General features: G+C 34.6%; 1 protein-coding gene across 1 annotated transcript; it reads left to right on the top strand.

The window, feature by feature from the left end:
• Positions 1–293: 293 nt before the first annotated feature.
• Positions 294–12,181, top strand: LOC117791007 (protein yippee-like CG15309). The gene is made up of 3 exons (XM_034630639.1): positions 294–593; positions 9,394–9,699; positions 10,498–12,181. The coding sequence occupies exon 3, from the start codon at positions 10,730–10,732 to the stop codon at positions 11,072–11,074; it is 345 nt and encodes a 114-aa protein (XP_034486530.1). The 5' UTR covers positions 294–593; positions 9,394–9,699; positions 10,498–10,729; the 3' UTR covers positions 11,075–12,181.
• The last annotated feature ends 6,903 nt before the right edge of the window (positions 12,182–19,084 follow it).

Genomic DNA, 19,084 nt, shown 5'->3' on the forward strand with positions numbered 1-19,084 from the left:
AAGACCTTAAAAAATATGTTTAAAATAAATTATTTAAAGAAATTAATGATGATATTTTAAACGTATTTGCTCAAATTTCCCCTATGCTAATCAATTTCTAATCTCTTTTGGCTCGGGCGTGTAACGTAAAGCAATTTTTCGTTCGGTGCAATACTTATCTGAAAGCAAATCCGCAATATTGTAAATTAAAATACCAATGTTTTGTCAAACATCGATGTATCGATAGACATCGGTATCAGCAAAAGCATCGCAAAATATTCAATGCATCGATGCTTTTTATTTTTTGCATCACTAATACGCTCTACTCGGGAACAGTTCCCCAAATAAACACAAGCACTTCAGCGCCCCCCAGCAAAAAAGCATGCAAAATGAGCAAACGCAAACAAATAGTGTACTCGGTTCAATAAATTGAAAGTTTTAATAATGCAAAAGTTTTGCATTATAATTATAAAATAGGTGTGAAAAACCACAATTAAGTGCCATTTACTGAGTGGGTCGTTGCGGGCTCGTTTTGTGTGTGTGTGTGTTTGTCTGTAAGCCTGTGCATCGCACAACACATAAGAAAACTCTGCAACTGCAACTGCAACAGAACCGTAAGTTGTTATATTTGTTGGTATTAATGAAAAAACATTAGAGTGTGTTGTTGTTTACGTATGTACATATTTATGTACATGGGTAGAAAAACACATGAATGTGGATTAACAATCAAAGTGCATTGATATGTATGTATGTAGGTATATACAAATTAATGTATGCGCGTATTCATACATACTTCATATGTATACTGATATAAGCTTTGTTTGACCCTCCTTCCTCCATCCCTTTTTACACAGTCATACACACACACACATACAAGATTGTAGCAAAAACCACAACAATGGGGACACTGCAACGCAGCTCACTGCGTAAATCGATTAGGGATATGATAATATTAGTGACAGTGCCAACTGAGTCTCTTACAAGATATACACTGGGGAACATAGTCGGGACCCCGACTATAGGAATACCCGTTACATATTTTTAGGAGCTTGTCTTGCTTTTAAAATAAAACTACCATTACTGCCGTTCCGTTTAGCCGATCTTGTTGCGATTAGGTAATTAAGATAGAAAATAACTTTTTGTAGGAACCATATTGGTTGAGAAATCTTAAAAATCATATAAGTTTTTATAGTGAAACTGGATTTTAAACCGATCGGTCCTATGGCAGCTATGTATATAATATAGTGATCCAATAAAAAAAAAAAAAAATATGCTGTCAATATCGAGGAACCTGCATATCATGTTTGGTGTCTCTAGCTTTTATAGATCTAGATCTAGGCGCTCGCACGCACGGACATGGCTATATCGACTCGGCTGTTGATGCTGATCAAGAACACGGTATTGTATATACTTTATAGGGTCCTGTTACATGTTTTTAACAATTTTTTTTTAATCCTTTATAAGAACGATATATGAAAAAATATATATGCTGTTAATCAACTAATTAGTTTTTCCTTATTGGGGTTTGCTCGGGACAATCCCTTATTAAAGTCTAACAGTAGTCTGCATTATGTGGCGGCCCCACCGACCTTTGTATCTTTCTTCCATTATCCTGATGTCCTGGTGAAAACGTTCTCCTTGTTCCTCACTAATCGTCCAGATTATCTGGAAATCTGTCTAAATACCTAAATAAAAAATGTAATTTAATGCACAACCCAAGTCTAATTGGGAGACATATTATCATATTTCAATGCCTCATAGAGGTGATATTGGATGGACATTATTGGTTCGATACATTTGGTTAGATACAGTATACATTTGATTAGCCAGAAAACATGGATGCATAGGAATTTGAGTGGAAAGTGCAGAAAAATTTAGAAAAACCAACCTTCAATTGAAATCGGGCTTTCTTGGTGGGTTTGCGCTCAGCCGTCTTAGATGGATTTTTAAAAGATTAATACATATATATTAAGTGACGCATAATTTATATAGTTATGTAAATGTAGGCTCAAACCATATATCACTGTTGGAGGCAGTTCTACGCTAGTGACGAAATCTTTACGACGGGTTTCAAAGGCGGAAAGGAGTATATGTACATATACAGGAAGAATGGAAAAAGTTTGGCATTCGCCAATTTTTTTTTATTTTAAGAGTATGTATGTATTATTTGATATCGTTCCTCACAAAATTGGATATCAGAAATTTAGGGGCATGGAAAAGCTTTCGTCACTAGACTTTTACAAAGTAAAGGCCTATTAAGACTGGAAACGACCTCGGAATGAAAAACCCCACATAAAAAAACAGCGAAATTATTGTTTCGTTTATATGTTGTCATCGAGTTATTAAGCTAAAAAATCGTAGAATGACGCCAAAATCATAATTTTTTTAAATTCAAAAATTGATAGCTGTAAACCTACTGGTTTTAATTTAAAACTGTGTATGAATGAATTACATATAAATTCATTATCTTTTAGAAAATGTTTTTAAATATCGGTTGTGGCATTCTTTGCAAATAGATTTGTTTCGTGTCATATGGTGCCCATATTTATAAATATAAATGGGTTCATGTCAGATTTTGACTGTAGCTTGGTGCAATCAGTTGTACAAAAACATGTTTTTAATTTATTTTTGTTACTGTTCAATTAAGGGCTCCAATGGTTTGTATTTTTATTTTTTTTTTTTTATTTTGGCTTATTAAATGTTCCATGTACTTGTCGTACATATTCACACTCTACAGCGTATATGAAAAGTCAAACCCAATCAAGAACTTTTTATTTACAATAAGCATTTATTGTATCTGTGTGTTTCTATACGTAAGTATAAACATGTACATATATATAAAGATAGCTTTCGTCTGTGCGCTGCTGCTGCTAAACAAATTGCGTCTTTTAGCAACTCCAAAGAGCGATAAACATTGGCAAGTGCGAGTGAGAGAGAGCTTCAGAGAGCGTCATTAAAGTTCATTCATCTGATTTCTCATTCGTGGTCTTTTTGTTCCCCCGTTTGTTGCTGTTTATTTCGGTCTCAGCTGTTCCCTGTTGGTGTTATTATTTTGTTTGAATGCGTTGGAAGACAAGAACTTCATTTTGCCTTCTGGTTCTATTTGTTTTGCTTCTGAGTAATCATTCTGCACACATACACGTGCAGAGGAGGTGTATTGCGCATGTGTGTGCCCATGCGTCGCACAATCACTACAGCCATACAGCTGTTTCTGCGCTTTATTTTTGTTGACGCTTCTCTCTCGCTCTCTCTTTACCTATTTCTGACGTCTGTGTCGCTGGCGTCGCAACGCAATAAATTTTGTGTTATTTTTTTGTCGTCTGATAAGATTTTGTTGTTTCATCAGCTGTTGAATGCTTTACCCTTAGTCGGGGGTTTTACTTTGGACGGAAGTCCACGCTAGTGATAAAAACACAAGCAGTGATGTGTGCTGGGCTGCCTGCCACTAGGGCGTATCTAGGCACCTAGTCCTCCCACTGTTCTTGAAACATACTGCAAAAATGTTGCAGAAAAAATCAGTAGAAAAAGTCAGTACCGCTTGTCAGCACAGTAAATACATTTTTGATGCATTTAAAAATTTTCGTTTGAATGCAGTAGGAATCGCAGAAGAATTTATTAGCTAGATTTATAGTCTCTGAGATCGACAAGTTTTACCAGACGCACACGGCCAAATCAACTCGGTTGTTGATACTTTTCAAGAATATATAGAATATATATATATATATATATACTATACTTTATGCGGCCTTCCACGCTTCCTTCTGCCTGCTACATACATTCACTCAAACATATTATACCCATTTTGACCATTTTTAATGGCACAGCGTATAAAAATCATCAGTTTCTTAATTAAAAAATTTATAGCTCTAAAATTACTAGTTTAAATTTAATTAAATTAACATTCTTTCATTGATTCCCAGCGCTACAAGTAATACACTGTGTTACAATTAAAAAAATCAAAACAAGACTTCTGGGATGGGACATAGCGTTTGTTGTAGGTATAGTTAAATACATTTTTTTGCATAACAGAATTTTTTGGTTCACATATAATACGCCCATAGCTTCGTCAAATGTCTACTGATTTTAATTTTGTTTCTTAGGTATTTAAATGTGCCATACTTGACTTAGCAGGTTTTTAATTCTCTAGTTGAGTATTTGCTATGTAAACAAATTTTTTTTTGTGTCTTTATTTATTTCTTATTTTTTGACTTTCTTAATGTTTTTGAAGAGTATTTTGTTAGAAACCCCCTAGCCTTGTTTTATTATTTAAAAAGAATTAATTTTCACGAGTAAAATTTGGGTCCATTTTCTGAAACTATATGTTGCACAATGTGTTGATGAGCGCGCCATTATAACACTATCGTAATATTGTTGAGCACTTCATGGTAAGTTCTCAAAGAATTTTTTTTTAGAGTGAAAATGTCTCTAAGAACAGAAAAATTAAAAATAATATATCAAGCAACTTCATTTTATTAATATATTTTTTTTTTTAATTTTAGTACATACTTAAAAATGTTTACTTGACCCTTTTTTTTTTAAATCTGAGTATCAACGGTCTCTCGATCCGTGCTAAGTGAGCAGCAGTAATTTGTTATTATGTTGATTTTATTTTTGCCATCAGAGCGCTTTTCTTTAGTAGCGATTTCTTGGTGAAACCGTTCACCTTGTTCGTCGCTGAACTAGTCCAGATTAACTGGGATGAAATTTAAATGAGAATGCAAAAAACAGATTTCTATAGACATGCTGCAGCTAATGTCATTGGACGCCTTTAAAAATTTGTTTACAACTGTAACATAGTTGGCGCTCCTGTCAACAAAATTATCACATAGCGCAATATAACTTTCCCAAGCTCGCTTTCAATTATGTTTAATTTGGACTTGAAATGTTCACTTTTCAAAGGCTTTCGGATCTGCGGTCCGATTAAAATACGTAAACAAATTAAGAAAAAAAAATAATTAAAAATGATCAAATACTGTCCGCAATTTGATGGTTTTTTTTTTCTTAAAAGTTGAAAAACTCAGTTAAATATTTCTCGATTTTTATACACTAAAATGCAGAAGACGAAAAATTAAATGTTTTTTGAAACTGCATACCAAATGTAATTAGTTTTATACCAATATGACTTAGTAATTTTCGTTCAAAGTACGTTGAAATTGCAAAAATCTGAAAAGTCCATATATTTTTACACTCAACTTTTATCCGAGCTTGTAGTGCAATACACCGTTGGAAAGGTGCTACTTTTCTATCTCACATTACATTATTACAGTACATTGAAGGATGGACGGCTTAAGATATATGATTGTTTACCTCTATCAACCTCAAAAATACTGCCCCGGGCGCTAAGATATTAGGGGTGCCGATATTTCAAAAAGAGTTTGAACTTAGAACAAATTAAAGGGGTTGAGCCTAAAATTAATTAAATCAGACAAAGAAAAGTGCGAAAACAATTTTAATATGTGGCTGCTGATGATAGCAAAAACATAATAGAAACTGATACATTTCGAATTCCATTTTAAGAATCAATCGACACTTTTTATTGTTTATGATGATTTGAATTTATAAACAGGAACAAAAAAGTTTTTTATACTAAGGCTTAATTTTCACCCGATCGGTCCAATGACAGCTATATGATATACTTGACCGATTAGAACCAACTTCGGTAAGGATGTATAAGACTAACTTTAATGCATATTCTATAGGTTTGGTTACGATATCTCATAAAACTAAAAAGTTCTTCATACTAAACTTGATTTTCGCCCGATCGGTCCTACTTATGACAGCTATATGATATAGTGATCCGATTTGAACCAACTTTGGACAGGATATATAAAACCAAGTTTTATATATTTTTATCAGTTTGGTTACGATATCTCATAAAACAAAAAAGTTTTTCATACTAAGACTTAATTTTGACCAGATCGGTCCTATGACAGCTATATCATATAGTGGGCCGATTTAAACAAACTTTGGTCAGGATATATGTGTATATTCAATAAAAAGGTAATATCTTCCAAACCCCTTTGCCAATGAATGAATGTGTCATCTACCAAAAAACGCAAAATTTTACGTACTACAACATACTCAAATTTAATAAAAATCGTTAAATGAATAAGGCATAAAAACGATTCAAGAAAAATAAGATAAGATAAGTATGCGTGTATCTTGTGATTACAATTGCATTTTTAAATTAAAAAAAAAAACTTGTTAAGAAAACTCAATATTTGCAACTCGATCTACTATTTTCCGATATATCGACAAATCGATACTTATTTGTGGCGATTTACATTACTAAAACCAACTGAAAGTCTCCCAAATTTCCATACATTTTTGGGAGATTTTCTCCCAAATCTCCATACATTTTTGCGAGATTTTCGGTTGGTTTTGTTTTCTGTGGCACCCCTGAATAAGACGGTTTTTTAAAAGTCCTTTACACTTTATTGTAGCTCTTGATTAGTCCTATAATTGGTGCTAAGGTCGATTTTGGGTAACAACTCGCTTTCGAGATTTTTGCAAAAAAACTGACGTGTTCGTCCGGGACAATAACAGAAGTGGTTTTCGCGACAAGCAATTCAAACTCAGATTTCAGCAAAGGACTGCTATTGATGCGAATAAATGATAAATGTTGTGCATTAAATATCCTTTAAAATGGTTATAATTTTACGCGAATACGATTTGTACTTTTTATACCCGTTACTTAAAAAATAAGTAAAAGGGTATATTGTGTTCATGTATGTAACAGGGAGAAGGAGGCATCTCCGACCTTATAAAGTATAGATATTCTTGAGCCGAGTCGATATAGCCATGTGTGTCTGTCTGTCTGTCCTTCTGTATGAATACCTCAATCTCAGAGACTAAGAGCTAGAGACACCAAACTTTGTATGTAGGTTCCTCTATATTGCAAGCAGATCAAGTTTGTTTCAGAATTTGGCCACGCCTTTGTCGCCAAAAAATCGACATAGAAAATTTGAAATCCAAATTATAAGAACAATTTAAGAGCTAGTGACACCAAACTTGGTATGAAGATTCCTCTATATTGCAAGCAGATCAAGTTTGTTTCTTTTTTTTGGATCGGACCACTATATCATATAGCGCCAATAGGACCGATTTGTTTTATGAGATATCATAACCAAACTTATAACCAAACTTATAGCATATTCATATAGTTAGTCTTATACATTGTTACCTAAGTTGGTTCAAATCGGCTCACTATATCACATAGCTGTCATAGTAACGAACGGGTGAAAATCAAGTCTTAGTATGAAAAACTTTTTGTTTTATGAGATACCGTAAAAGTCTGACAGAATATTATTAAGTTGGTTTTATACATCCTTACAGTTCAAATCGGCTTACTATATCATATCGCTACCATCGAGTATACTCGACTGTAGGTAGCACCGCGAGCAAAGCGAGCAGGGGGCGGAGCCGCCTAGTTTATGATAAAACTATATTTTCTGTGTTAAACGTTCTCTTTTTTAATTATCAACTATACAAAAGAACGGATAAATATAACGGTAGTTGGGACTTATGTAATTATACATTAGCAAAGGAATACAGAAATATGCCAGACATTTATTACCAATTGCAACAATATTATGCGCCCGGGGCGGTTGCCCCCCTTGCCCCCCCTCGAAACGGCGCTGTATGTATATATGTACATAAATAAATACATATATAAGTTAATTGTTCCTTTGTGTCGAAAAATCATTCAACTCTTTGTTGTCTGGCCAAGGCAGCAACAGCCACCCTGGCCAAATGCATTTCCCTTTTGCGTTGCCCCCGTTTCGGTAGCTTCTTTGTTCACAATTCTCAGTTTCACTCCCACTCGCGCTCCCGGTCGCTCCTGTTGCTTTGTTTCAGTCTGCGACGTTCGCGTCAACAGCTAATTTGCATTGAAGATTGAACAAAAGCACCGACAAAAGCAATGATGAAGCCGATGTCTTGGCAACCACAGCAAAAGAAATAGGGATGCTAATTGTGGAATATGGAGCGTACTTCCATGCAATTTCAACACGCACTTGCGTCCATACAGTTTCGGTGAAAATAATAGCAGCAGTTCTGCGAGGTTCGGTTCAGAACCGGTTTGCAACCTTGGTTTTAATTGAATATAACGTTTTTAGAAAATATTTGGTAAAAATCGTAAAAATGCATAATTCGCACGGTGACAAAAATTGCACCGAAATTAAGTTTTGTAAAAAGGGAAATATGGAAAACTTTAAAAATTTGGAGATTTTAAATTGATATAACTGTACTCAGTGAACACAAAATTATAATAGAGTTCAATATCTATCGATCGGACACTTGTTAATTCTTAAAATTTATCGACTTAAAATTGATCAAAAACTCACATCTTGAAAACTGACTTTTTTCATGTTTTTTAGGGACATTCAGCAGGTTTTTCAGTCAACAATCGCTTAATTACTTGTGATGGATAAGTAATCCGTACCTGCTGAATAAAAAGAAAACTTTTTTTTATAAATCAGCTTACTACGATTTTAAATGAACTTAACTAAACTGATTTTCTTTTACCAATACCGAAATTTGGAAATGCCCTGCTGAATGTAAAAAGTAGTTAAAGATCAAAGTTACCTGTTGAATTCTCCAATTCTTTTGTCGAATTTCTTTAAAATGGCTTTACTAAATAATAAGCAATTAAAAATAATTTAACAAATTGTTTTTTTTTGTTTATGTGTTTAATCATTGAACTGAACTCCAATGGAACTAGTTTTAAACTTATATACTATAGCTGTCATAGGAGCGATCGGTCGCAATTTAATACAGGGATTCAAAAATATAAAATGTCAATGAAAAAATTTGAGTTTTGTCTTGTACTGTTTTTGGAAGCCATCTGTTTAATGTAAAAGGGAACTGAGTGTATTTTCCGTCTCCTCACAAAAGCGATGACGCGCCTATTGCGTCCATAAATCATTGTGAATTCAAAGACGTTAATTGAAATTCCGCATACCGATTGCCTCCTGCCGCCTTCATAACATCATAATTATGGACTTGGTGGCCGCCATCAAAGATAGGTAGTGAGAGATGAAGAGAGAGTGTGAGCTAGTGAGAGATGCATTTGAGAAACTGTTTATTCCTCATCTCCTCATTTTGGGCCCCTTCTGCCCTGGTTCGTACCATGATTTGTGTTCCAGTCGCCTAATAGGCCACATTCGATGACTGGCTGCAATATGGTGGTGCCAAAAGACTTGCAAAAGTAAATCAATAATTGGAATGCACCGACAATATTGTGGCCTCTCTTTTTAGCTGCCTCTGCCTGTCTCATTCTCTCTCTCTTGCTTGTGCTTTGCATAGTAACCACTAGTATTGTTGCTGCATTTTATATGGCTGACAACACACACAAGCATAAAACAACTGCACATGCATTAATAATCATTTGCCTTTGTCTTTTGTCTTTACCAGGAAATCTGATATTCAGACATATACAAACGGAAAGTGACCGCACGTGGAACAGAAGCAGACAGTCTGACAACTGTCACAGGCATAAGCCATCACCTCCTCCATGCTCATCGGCCGCTGTCGCGATTGCATTGAGGTTTGTTCTGTGACCCCCGCTGGACATAATCGTTCAATGACAGCAGCCACAGTCGCTGCTTCTGCCTCTGCCGCGGCGCCGTCGTTTTCGTCGTCGTCGCCGTCCGTTGTAAGCAACGGGCGCAGTTAACGCCCAACAGCTGCACAAGCGTTTGTTAGTCCTGTCCCAAGCAGGTGAGCTTAACAGGGCAAGTCGATAAATAAATTTTATTTTATATACACTGAGTACAACATTTATTCGCATACTCAAAATTTTAAAGTGAAAAAAAAAAACACTTTATTTTCAACTTGACTACAGAATATTATTTATATAGCTCATATATTCAAAATTACTCAAAATTAAATTCCGTAAAAGATAGTTGAAATACGTTTAGAATAACTTCTTGTGCTTCTCAGCGGGGACTAGAAATTTACACTTATTGTTCGTAGTGATTTATTCTTAAAATCAAGGCTGCAAACCGGCTCTATACCGATCCGGGTTTTTAAGCAGCCCGAACCGGATCATGAACCGAAACCTTGGAAATATTTACCCCGCGAACCCGTATCTGAACCGAACCACTTTTATTAATAAAAGATTCGGTTCGAAAATAAAATAATTATATAAATTTTATGTCTTTTTAATTTTACTCAACTATTTGAGACTTCGGATAAAAATAAAATATCCGAATTTTATTAATAAAAAATTTAATTTAATGAACAAACTCAAACAATGAAAACATTTTTTTGTTTTAAATTTAACAAAGTTCGAGCCGCCGAACCGAACCTTTACCAAAATTTTGGTGGTTTGCAGCCTTCCTTAGAATACATCGTAGATTCCGATTTCCACCTTTTTTCTCACCCGAACGGATTGACCCGGCCAAATATATAAGTGTAATCATTATTTTTAAACAATTTAAAACTAAAAAATTTACTATAAATGCATACTTCGTTGTTTAACTTATACTTAATGTTTATTTTTATTGACTCTTGCAGCGGGCCAGTTATAGCCAAATAGTGCACTTCTCTGTCAGCGATACAGCAAGTCCAAGACTAGTTTCAAACAACCAGCTAAAAGCCAAGCCAAACCACACGCCGAACACTCGACGCTTGTAACAGTCGCAATAGCATCCGCAGCAGAAGCAACATCACCACAGAACGAGAGATAGCAACAAGCGGCAGCAACTATATTTATTTTTGCAATAACTGAAGCCAAATCAGAGCAACAATGGTGAAAACCTTTCAAGCCTACTTACCGTCCACAAATCGGACCTACTCATGTGTTCATTGTCGAGCGCATCTCGCTTCGCACGACGAGCTCATCTCAAAGTCATTTCAGGGCAGCCAGGGACCGGCGTATCTGTTTAATTCAGTGGTGAATGTAGCCTGTGGCCAGACGGAGGAGCGTGTCTTGTTGACTGGATTGCATGCGGTCGCTGATATTTACTGCGAGTGTTGCAAGACCCCCCTGGGCTGGAAATATGAGCATGCATACGAGTCCAGTCAAAAGTACAAGGAGGGTAAATTTATCATTGAGCTGGCGCATATGATCAAGGAGAATGGCTGGGATTGAACGTTGGCGCTGTATGTGGAGGCAGAGGCTTGGCAGCCCGGGCGGCTTGGGATCTGTTAATAGGCGGCAGGCAACAGTAACAGTAACGGTGACGTGTACGGCAACGAAAGCTGATGGCAGTGCAAGCGAGTGCAAGCGAAATGACGTTGTGTGAACCATGAAACAATCAAGAGCAAGAGCGAGTGCGTGTGCAAGTGCAAGCGAGAAGGCGGCAGGCGAGCGACGTTTAATCGGTCTAGTAAGTCGAGTCAACTTGAGAGTTTGAGAGTTCGAGAGTTTTAGGGTACCACACAATATATATGCTATTATATAGTACATAACTCGTCGTATTTTATAGAACATACAAACAAACACACGGACACATACACATAAAACACGCCTCACAAAATCTACAAATTTCCATAAGCATACAGCTTCAAAATGGCCGAAGCTGGAGATATGTATCTTTGCGATGGCCGCAGCAGAGGATGCGACTTGAACTAACAATATCTGTTAACAAGTTGCATAGTTCACTAATTTAAAGCTTTGTTGCTGCTTCGCTTATCATTTTGTTTTAAAATGTTTGCATATTTTGTGTTTTTATAATTAGGTTTTCTAAATGTCATTTGCAAGTAAACGATCTTATTTGTGTTCGATATTCAAAACATGGATGTGTATGTCAGACAAGTTTCAGAAATTTTTGGAGATTCCGAAGAGAGTTGCTTTTGAAAACAAGCATTCAGATCGTCGGTGTTCCGATTTTGGTGTTCTGATTGTCGATGTAACGAAAATGGACTCTCATAAATTGTATTTTCAATTGCAACAAAATTTTTCATTTCAAGTTTTATATAAATAAATACAACAAACTCATTCACATTTAAATGCATTGGTTGCTTGGTTTTAGGAACACCTAATATCTCTTTTGTGTTGCTTTTGCGCCGTTAAATATTGGTCTTGATTTCATTTTGCAGTTTGAGTTTTTTCTACTTTTTTGTTGCTATCAACACAAAGTAAAAACACAAAAAACTTGCACTGCCAATTAACAAGAAATAATATGAATTTTTGCAACACATGCAAAAGCAATAGAAATAGTAAAAAGCTACAAATACAATGCGCACGGCATGCAAATTCAAATTTCACTGGATCATACACAAACACACACACACATACACTGTCTCAATGTAGTAGTTATTTAATAAAATATTTAAAAATATTAATTTAAATCAATTAAGCTTCAAAATCTGTTAACATATTTTAAAAAGGCGCAAAGTAATAAATGTAAAAAACTTTTGATAAACATTGCAGAAAATTTAATAAGTTGTGAATGCCAACAAAATTATATCTATAATATAAATTTATATTTTTGCAATCAGAGCGAATAACCAAAAAAAGAAAAAAACAACCCAGAACAAAACTGTGTGCAAACCCAAACGCAAGGTGGTGCCCTATGAATTTAAAATGTTTTAAGTGTGTGTTTCTCTAATTTTGTACTAATTAGTTAAAATAAATATGTTTTAATGTTTGGGTGCCGCCCGTGGTGTGTAGACCGGTGAAAATCAAAGAAGTCGGAGCATGAAAACATGCATTAAAATATGATGTAATTGCAAATTTGTGAAAGATATTATAGAAATATATGCAAAATATATGTATGTACAATGTGTATATTATTTGGTATAGATGTCACAAATATCGCACTTTAACTGAAACAATTGAAATAAAACGAAAATCAAAGAAAGCGCAAGCAGCGAAAGCAAATTTTAAAATTAAATTAATATGCAAAATAACTGCCAAGAACTATTCGAGTTAATGATGTTATCTAAGTAGTCATAACTAAATAAATATATATGTATATGAGAATATATTTTGTGGTAGCAATAAAGGCTAATAATAAATGTAAAAATAAACAAAAAAAATAAAACCAAAAATCGCATATTAAAGAAATAATAAGCAGACGATAAAATAAAATGAAATTTGTTCTTAATTTTTTTTTTTAACAAATGGAACAAGCAAGGATAAAATGTTTGTTTTAAAAATTTGTGCATGCTTGTTAATGTAAAAGATAATAGAAAATAAACAACAGATGGGAAACATAATATACCTGGAAACTTGCAGATAATATTTTTGAGAGCATAATTAAAAAAATAAAATCGAAGCGCTAGATGCTTGAATAATAACTTCAAAACTTGTATCTTTTTGTTTTCAAATCCTATATTTAGCTATGCTCCGTTAATCGCATACTGTTGCGACTTACATTCCATTTTATTAGGTTTGACTTGAAATGTTATTACTCAAGTTTTCGCAATTTTGTTATCAACTTAAGACAAAAACAGCTGTCATGAAGTTTAATTATGCACTATTATGATATTTATAACGAACGTTTCAAAGCGCCAAAAGGTTTTGCATTGACATTCAAAAATAATATAAAATTATTTAAACAATTATTTAAAAATATTTGAGCAAGTTTAGTTGTCATAAAAAGTTCATTTAATACATGTTAAAGAATTAATGGACCATTTAAATTTTAGGGTTTGCAATCTAGATTGATATAATACAATAAAATTTAATTCACTTATCAATTCGTGAACTAATTTTTATTATTACCAGAACACTTAGGATTATCGGAGCAATGTTTTTTACAGTTGATTAACGATGACCAACGATTTATCTTAACCTCCCACACTTAATTCAGTATTTATAGGTATAAATTGATTGCATAAACATCTTCACTCCGAAATTCATTAGAAAAGATTTGAAAAAATATAGTTCAACTTGATAATTAATTTAAAAAGAAAATAACTTGTGTGTTAACCCAGAAATCTATGCTAAGAAAGTATGAACAGTTTATCCTGTATGGCTAAAGATGGATAGCTAACCAATTTGTGCTAACCAATAAGTGCTACATTGTTAAACTTGCTTTTTTTTTTTTAGGATTAAAATTAAGTTTAATAATTAGTCTCATTTAGTTCATAAGAAGTGAAAATGGACTTTTCAAGTAAGCAGCTACCTAAATATGAAGTTGTGATTATTTCTTTTGATTCAGCTGATACCCATCTCACAGATCAAATCAAATAAAAAAAAAAACGTGCTATGCTATTTCATCTACTAGAAAGCAACAGATTGAAGGACCTTTTTATCTGTGTTCGTAAAAATAGATATTTATGTTGTATTTACAAACGTGATAGAAAGTGCTGTGTTGCTAACATACACAGACTTATGCGAGACAATTACATATATATTTGCACCACAACAATAGACGCAACACGAACTGGTTGATGCAATAATTTTGCATCACATTTGCTATGTTTAACATGAGCACTGGATCTTTATGCATACGCACATGCAATAAAAACACAAAATGAAACCACCTTGACATCTTCGTACTTATGTATATATATATACGATATAGTCGACATCACAAGTAATACACAGACACACCGGATAAAATAGATAACATTTGATTGCTTTGTTGACATAAAGTTGATATTCGTTTATTGGAACATGAAGGAAAAAGTGAACAGAGAACAATATACACATACGTACTTATATATGATACAAACTTACATACATGCTTAAAACTAAGGCAATATTGCAATAAAGCTAATTTTTAGCTCTTCTCCTATTCTTTAAAAGCTCATTATTTCATAGATATTACATTCAGAAGTATCTGGGCATTTCTACAAAGCCGTTACAAGACAATCGCTAGATAAAATGTGACAAAACTAGGGGGCCGGTGCTACAGTCGAGCATACTCGACTGTTGGAGACCCCGTACTTCCTAAGGCAAAAACTAAGTTAAAAATAATTAGTTAACTTAAATCAGTGGTGTCCAAACTCACACAATGAAGGATTTGCGCTTGTGTGCGAAGCAGCGAAACCCGAAGGCAACGTGACGTTGTACTGCTTTACACTGAAAAAATAAAGTTCGTGCGATACAAACATAAAACAAATTAAATCGATGCGCAGCATATATGTATTGCAACTGTATAAGATGCTAAGTTTAGCGAAGTTTTATCAATTTTATTGTTGTCAGGATTTTTGAATTCTTCCTTGTCAGCTATAAATATTAAAAAATGTCTTGTCTGCATCCCTAAAACTTTTAAATCTCTCTCCCTCCCCTTTGTTTCATCATAACCCCCGTGGCAAAGTTGGTAGTGCAGCCGAACACGCGCATCGTGCGAGAGCAAGCTGCCGAGCGTTTTATTTATAGAATACACATATTCTCTCTCTCTATACATGTGTCGGCTGCGACGCCGGCAGAGTTTGGTTTGCCAACCACGCGTGGCTGCCTTTTCAAGTTTTGGACATCGCTGACTTAAATGCATATTCTACTATATGATATGGTGGTATGATTTGCACCAACTTCGGTCATGAATAAAAAAAACAAGGGGGCACCGAACCCTGCTCGCTTCGCTCGCCTACCCCCGGGCAGGGTATACAAATTACACACGCGAAACTACTTTCGGTTTTCTTAAATCACTGTGCTTATCACTGCAGACTACGTTATAAATGCCTCACTGAACTAATACACCACTCGGTATTATATTAAACTTATTTAAAATTAATTAGAAATTGATAAATTGGTAAATCGCAAGTCGTAATCGTAATCGCTTGCAATCGATGTAGCTTTGTCAAGAGTAGCCACAAACTACAACTTTGCTCAGCCTGCAATCTGGCAGCACCCATTTTCCTCTCTCAGTCTTTCCCTCTTACGCAACAAATTCGAGCCTGCCATAGGCTGCTGCAGTGCCCGCGAAATTTGAAATAAAAGACAATGTCTAATTTAATGAGATTCTTAAAGCGGAAAATGCTAAGTTCTTTTTTACAACGATAATAAGCAGATACTTATTATATATATGTGTAAGGAATCGGAAATATTAATAATTAAAATTATTATTTTGCCACTTTCAGTGCTCGGCAAAGATGCAAAAGTAGTGCTGCAAAATGATCGCTTTTTCTCTCATGCAATTTCATGCATAGCTATCAGCTTCTGCTGATTTTTGCCATGCAAAAATACATATTTAAATATTAACACAATTATATTTCAATCAAATTGTATATTTGTATATACATAAATTATACATTATCATTTTCATTACATGATATCGATAATATTTTTGCTTATCGCTTGATTCTTATTTGGTACCAAAAAAAAAATGGGTACTAATTCGTTCTGTCTTTGTGCGCGCCTTGCATACAAACGTGAACATGCTGTCTCGCTCGCACGTTTGATTTGCCATGCAAATGTAATTATTGAATTAAATGTTAATTCCGAAATAACTTCTCTATTTATGGGTCAATCGCTTTGAAATTTTTAGGGTCGTTTAATACGCATACTTCTTAACTGATTGTTCAGTTAGGGAGTGCTATGTCAAAAATTGCGCCTGTATATTGTATTGTGCAATTTGTGGGCGAAGGGGCGTGTTATCAAAAATTGGAAACAAACTTGACCTGCATATGGTATTTACAAACCTGCACTCCAAATTTGAAGTCTCTAGCACTTATAGTATCTGAGATCGACGCGTTCAAACAGACGGACAGACAGACGGACAGGGCTAGATCGACTCGGCTGTTGATCCTGATCAAGAATATATATACTTTATGGGGTCTGCCACCCCTCCTTCTGCCTGTTACATACATTCTGCCAAACACATTATACCCTTTTTTGCCCATTTTCAATGGGCTCAGGGTATAAAAATTAGCCCAGATGCATATGCTGTTAGTTTGGTTAATATACATATCTTAAAGACTTGATTTTTTCCCAGCGAAATGTGGATTTCCGAGATTTGTTAAGAACACACATACATATAAAACACATATATGTGTGTTACAACTGTTAACGTACATGACAAAAAAAAAACTATCTACAAAACAAAAAAAAAAATTTAAAATAAAACCATAAAATTAAAAAAAAAAATTGACGGAGCCGAGAGTTGAGCCCACGACTCAATTTTATAAAGAAAGTTTAAAACTTCGGTGGCTCAACCAATTGAGCGACACAGGGTGACTTGCCATACTGTTACAGTACTCTATTTCAAGCCACGATTTGAACTCACGCCCGGCTGACCAACCATCTCATCAGCTCTCCGACTCAGCCCACTACGCCACAGAAGCCCATGGCCGATCGGACGCCAATTTGTTATGTAATATGTTAACATAATCATGTTATTGAGTTATTCAAGTTTTAATTACTGCCCACGCTCTCTCATCGAATCAAACAGCAAAATTTACTATCACTAATATAGTAGCTGCGGACGGCAGTTCGCGCTAGTGAAGAAAGCAGCACGAAGGGTGCGAAAGGCGACTAACAATATATACAGCTAAGTTGGAAAATTTGCTACGACTGTCCGATCTGATTGAGTTATTAACCGATCGAAAGGTTTAGTCCTAACTTACAAAATGGAATACGAAAACTTTTTCGAATTCACCTGGGGTCATGAGGTACGGGGGTGTAAGTGGGAGGTGTAAGTACGAAAAACTTTTTGGTTTTATGAGATATCCCAACCAATCCAATACAATATGCATTTAACTTGGTTTTATATATCCTGACCGAAGTTGGTTCAAATCCACTAAATAATATAGCCGTCATAGAACCGATCAGGTCAAAATTAGGTTTTAGTATGAAAAACTTTTTTGTTTAATAAAATATTTTAACCAAATTGATAGAATATGTATTTGAGTTAGTTTTATATATCTCAACCAAAGTTGGTTCAAATCGGACCACTATATCATATAGCTTTCATATGACCAATCGGACGAAGTCCAAGTCTTAGTATGAAAAACTTTTTTTTTCATAGTAAGTACGGGGTTTTGGACAGAAGAGTATGATCGCTGTAGCAACGCGAGCAAAGCGAGCAGGGGGCGGAGCCGCCTAATTTTCTTTATAATAAAATAAAATAATTTTTTTAAATATGAAAGAAATTCAACACCTAAATTAATATATTTTATTATTATCCTGCTTTAATGATAAAGTTACAATGTCAAAAGCAAAAGCAATTGCAACAATTTCTGATATCCCACAAAAAAAACTTCTACACGAGGTAAAAGTCTAGTGCGAAAGCAATTTCTAGCCCCAAAACTTCTGATATCCAATTTTCTGACGAACAAAATTCAGTTTAATCTAAAAATTTTAAATAAAAATATAAACTAACAAAAAAAAGCGAAAATTGGCATTCGGAACTGCGCAAAAAGTAATTTTTTTGTACAACGAAGCTCACCCTTTTGCGCACAGTGCACAATGCCAATCGTTTTTTATTTATTTATATTTTCATTTAAAATTTGTATATTAAACTGAACTTTGTTCGTCACAAAATTGGGTTTAATAAATTTTGGGGCTAGGAATTGCTTTTGTCACTAGACTTTTACCTCGTGTAGGGGTTTTTTGTGGGATTTTGTGAAGTTCACTTAAAGTTTCAAATTAAACCCGAATCGTCCTGAGCAACTATTTATCGAGTTCTTCATAAAACTTTCAGGACAGACAAATTTGAGGTCGCTCAATCCGAAAAAGACATTCTTTTTGTTCGTCCTTGTCAGGATAATCGACAGGATTACCATATGGTAACGCTGGGAATAACAGGGTACAGGTTTTTTAATAATACAAAATACGAATATTTGCGAAAAAGTCTAATATACACAGCTTTATCCAACAGGGGGCTCCTTCAATATATATATGACCAAATTTTGTTCAAATCGGTGCAATATGACAGCTATAGTCATAGGAAAATCGGGGTCAAATTCACCCATAGTATAGAAAACTTTTTTGTCTTTTGAGATATCTCAACCAAACTCACAGAATATGCATTTAAGTTGGTTTTATACATCCTGATGACATTTGGATCAAATCGGCTTACTATATTATATGGCTGCCAAAGGAGCAATCATATTTTACGAACAAAACAGTACCGAAACGCGTTTAAAATGTATGGAAAACACCTGTACCCTGTACTTCCCAGCGTTACCATATGGTAACACGAAATTAAAAAGCGTAAATTTACCAAAAAAAAAGTGTTTTTATTTTGAAATTTTTTTATAATTA

The sequence above is a fragment of the Drosophila innubila genome, chromosome X, assembly GCF_004354385.1.
Source record: "Drosophila innubila isolate TH190305 chromosome X, UK_Dinn_1.0, whole genome shotgun sequence".
Lineage (NCBI taxonomy): Eukaryota > Metazoa > Arthropoda > Insecta > Diptera > Drosophilidae > Drosophila > Drosophila innubila.

Bases quoted from the DNA above. Each gene is read 5' to 3' on its own strand.
- LOC117791007 (XM_034630639.1), top strand. From the start codon at position 10,730: ATGGTGAAAACCTTTCAAGCCTACTTACCGTCCACAAATCGGACCTAC.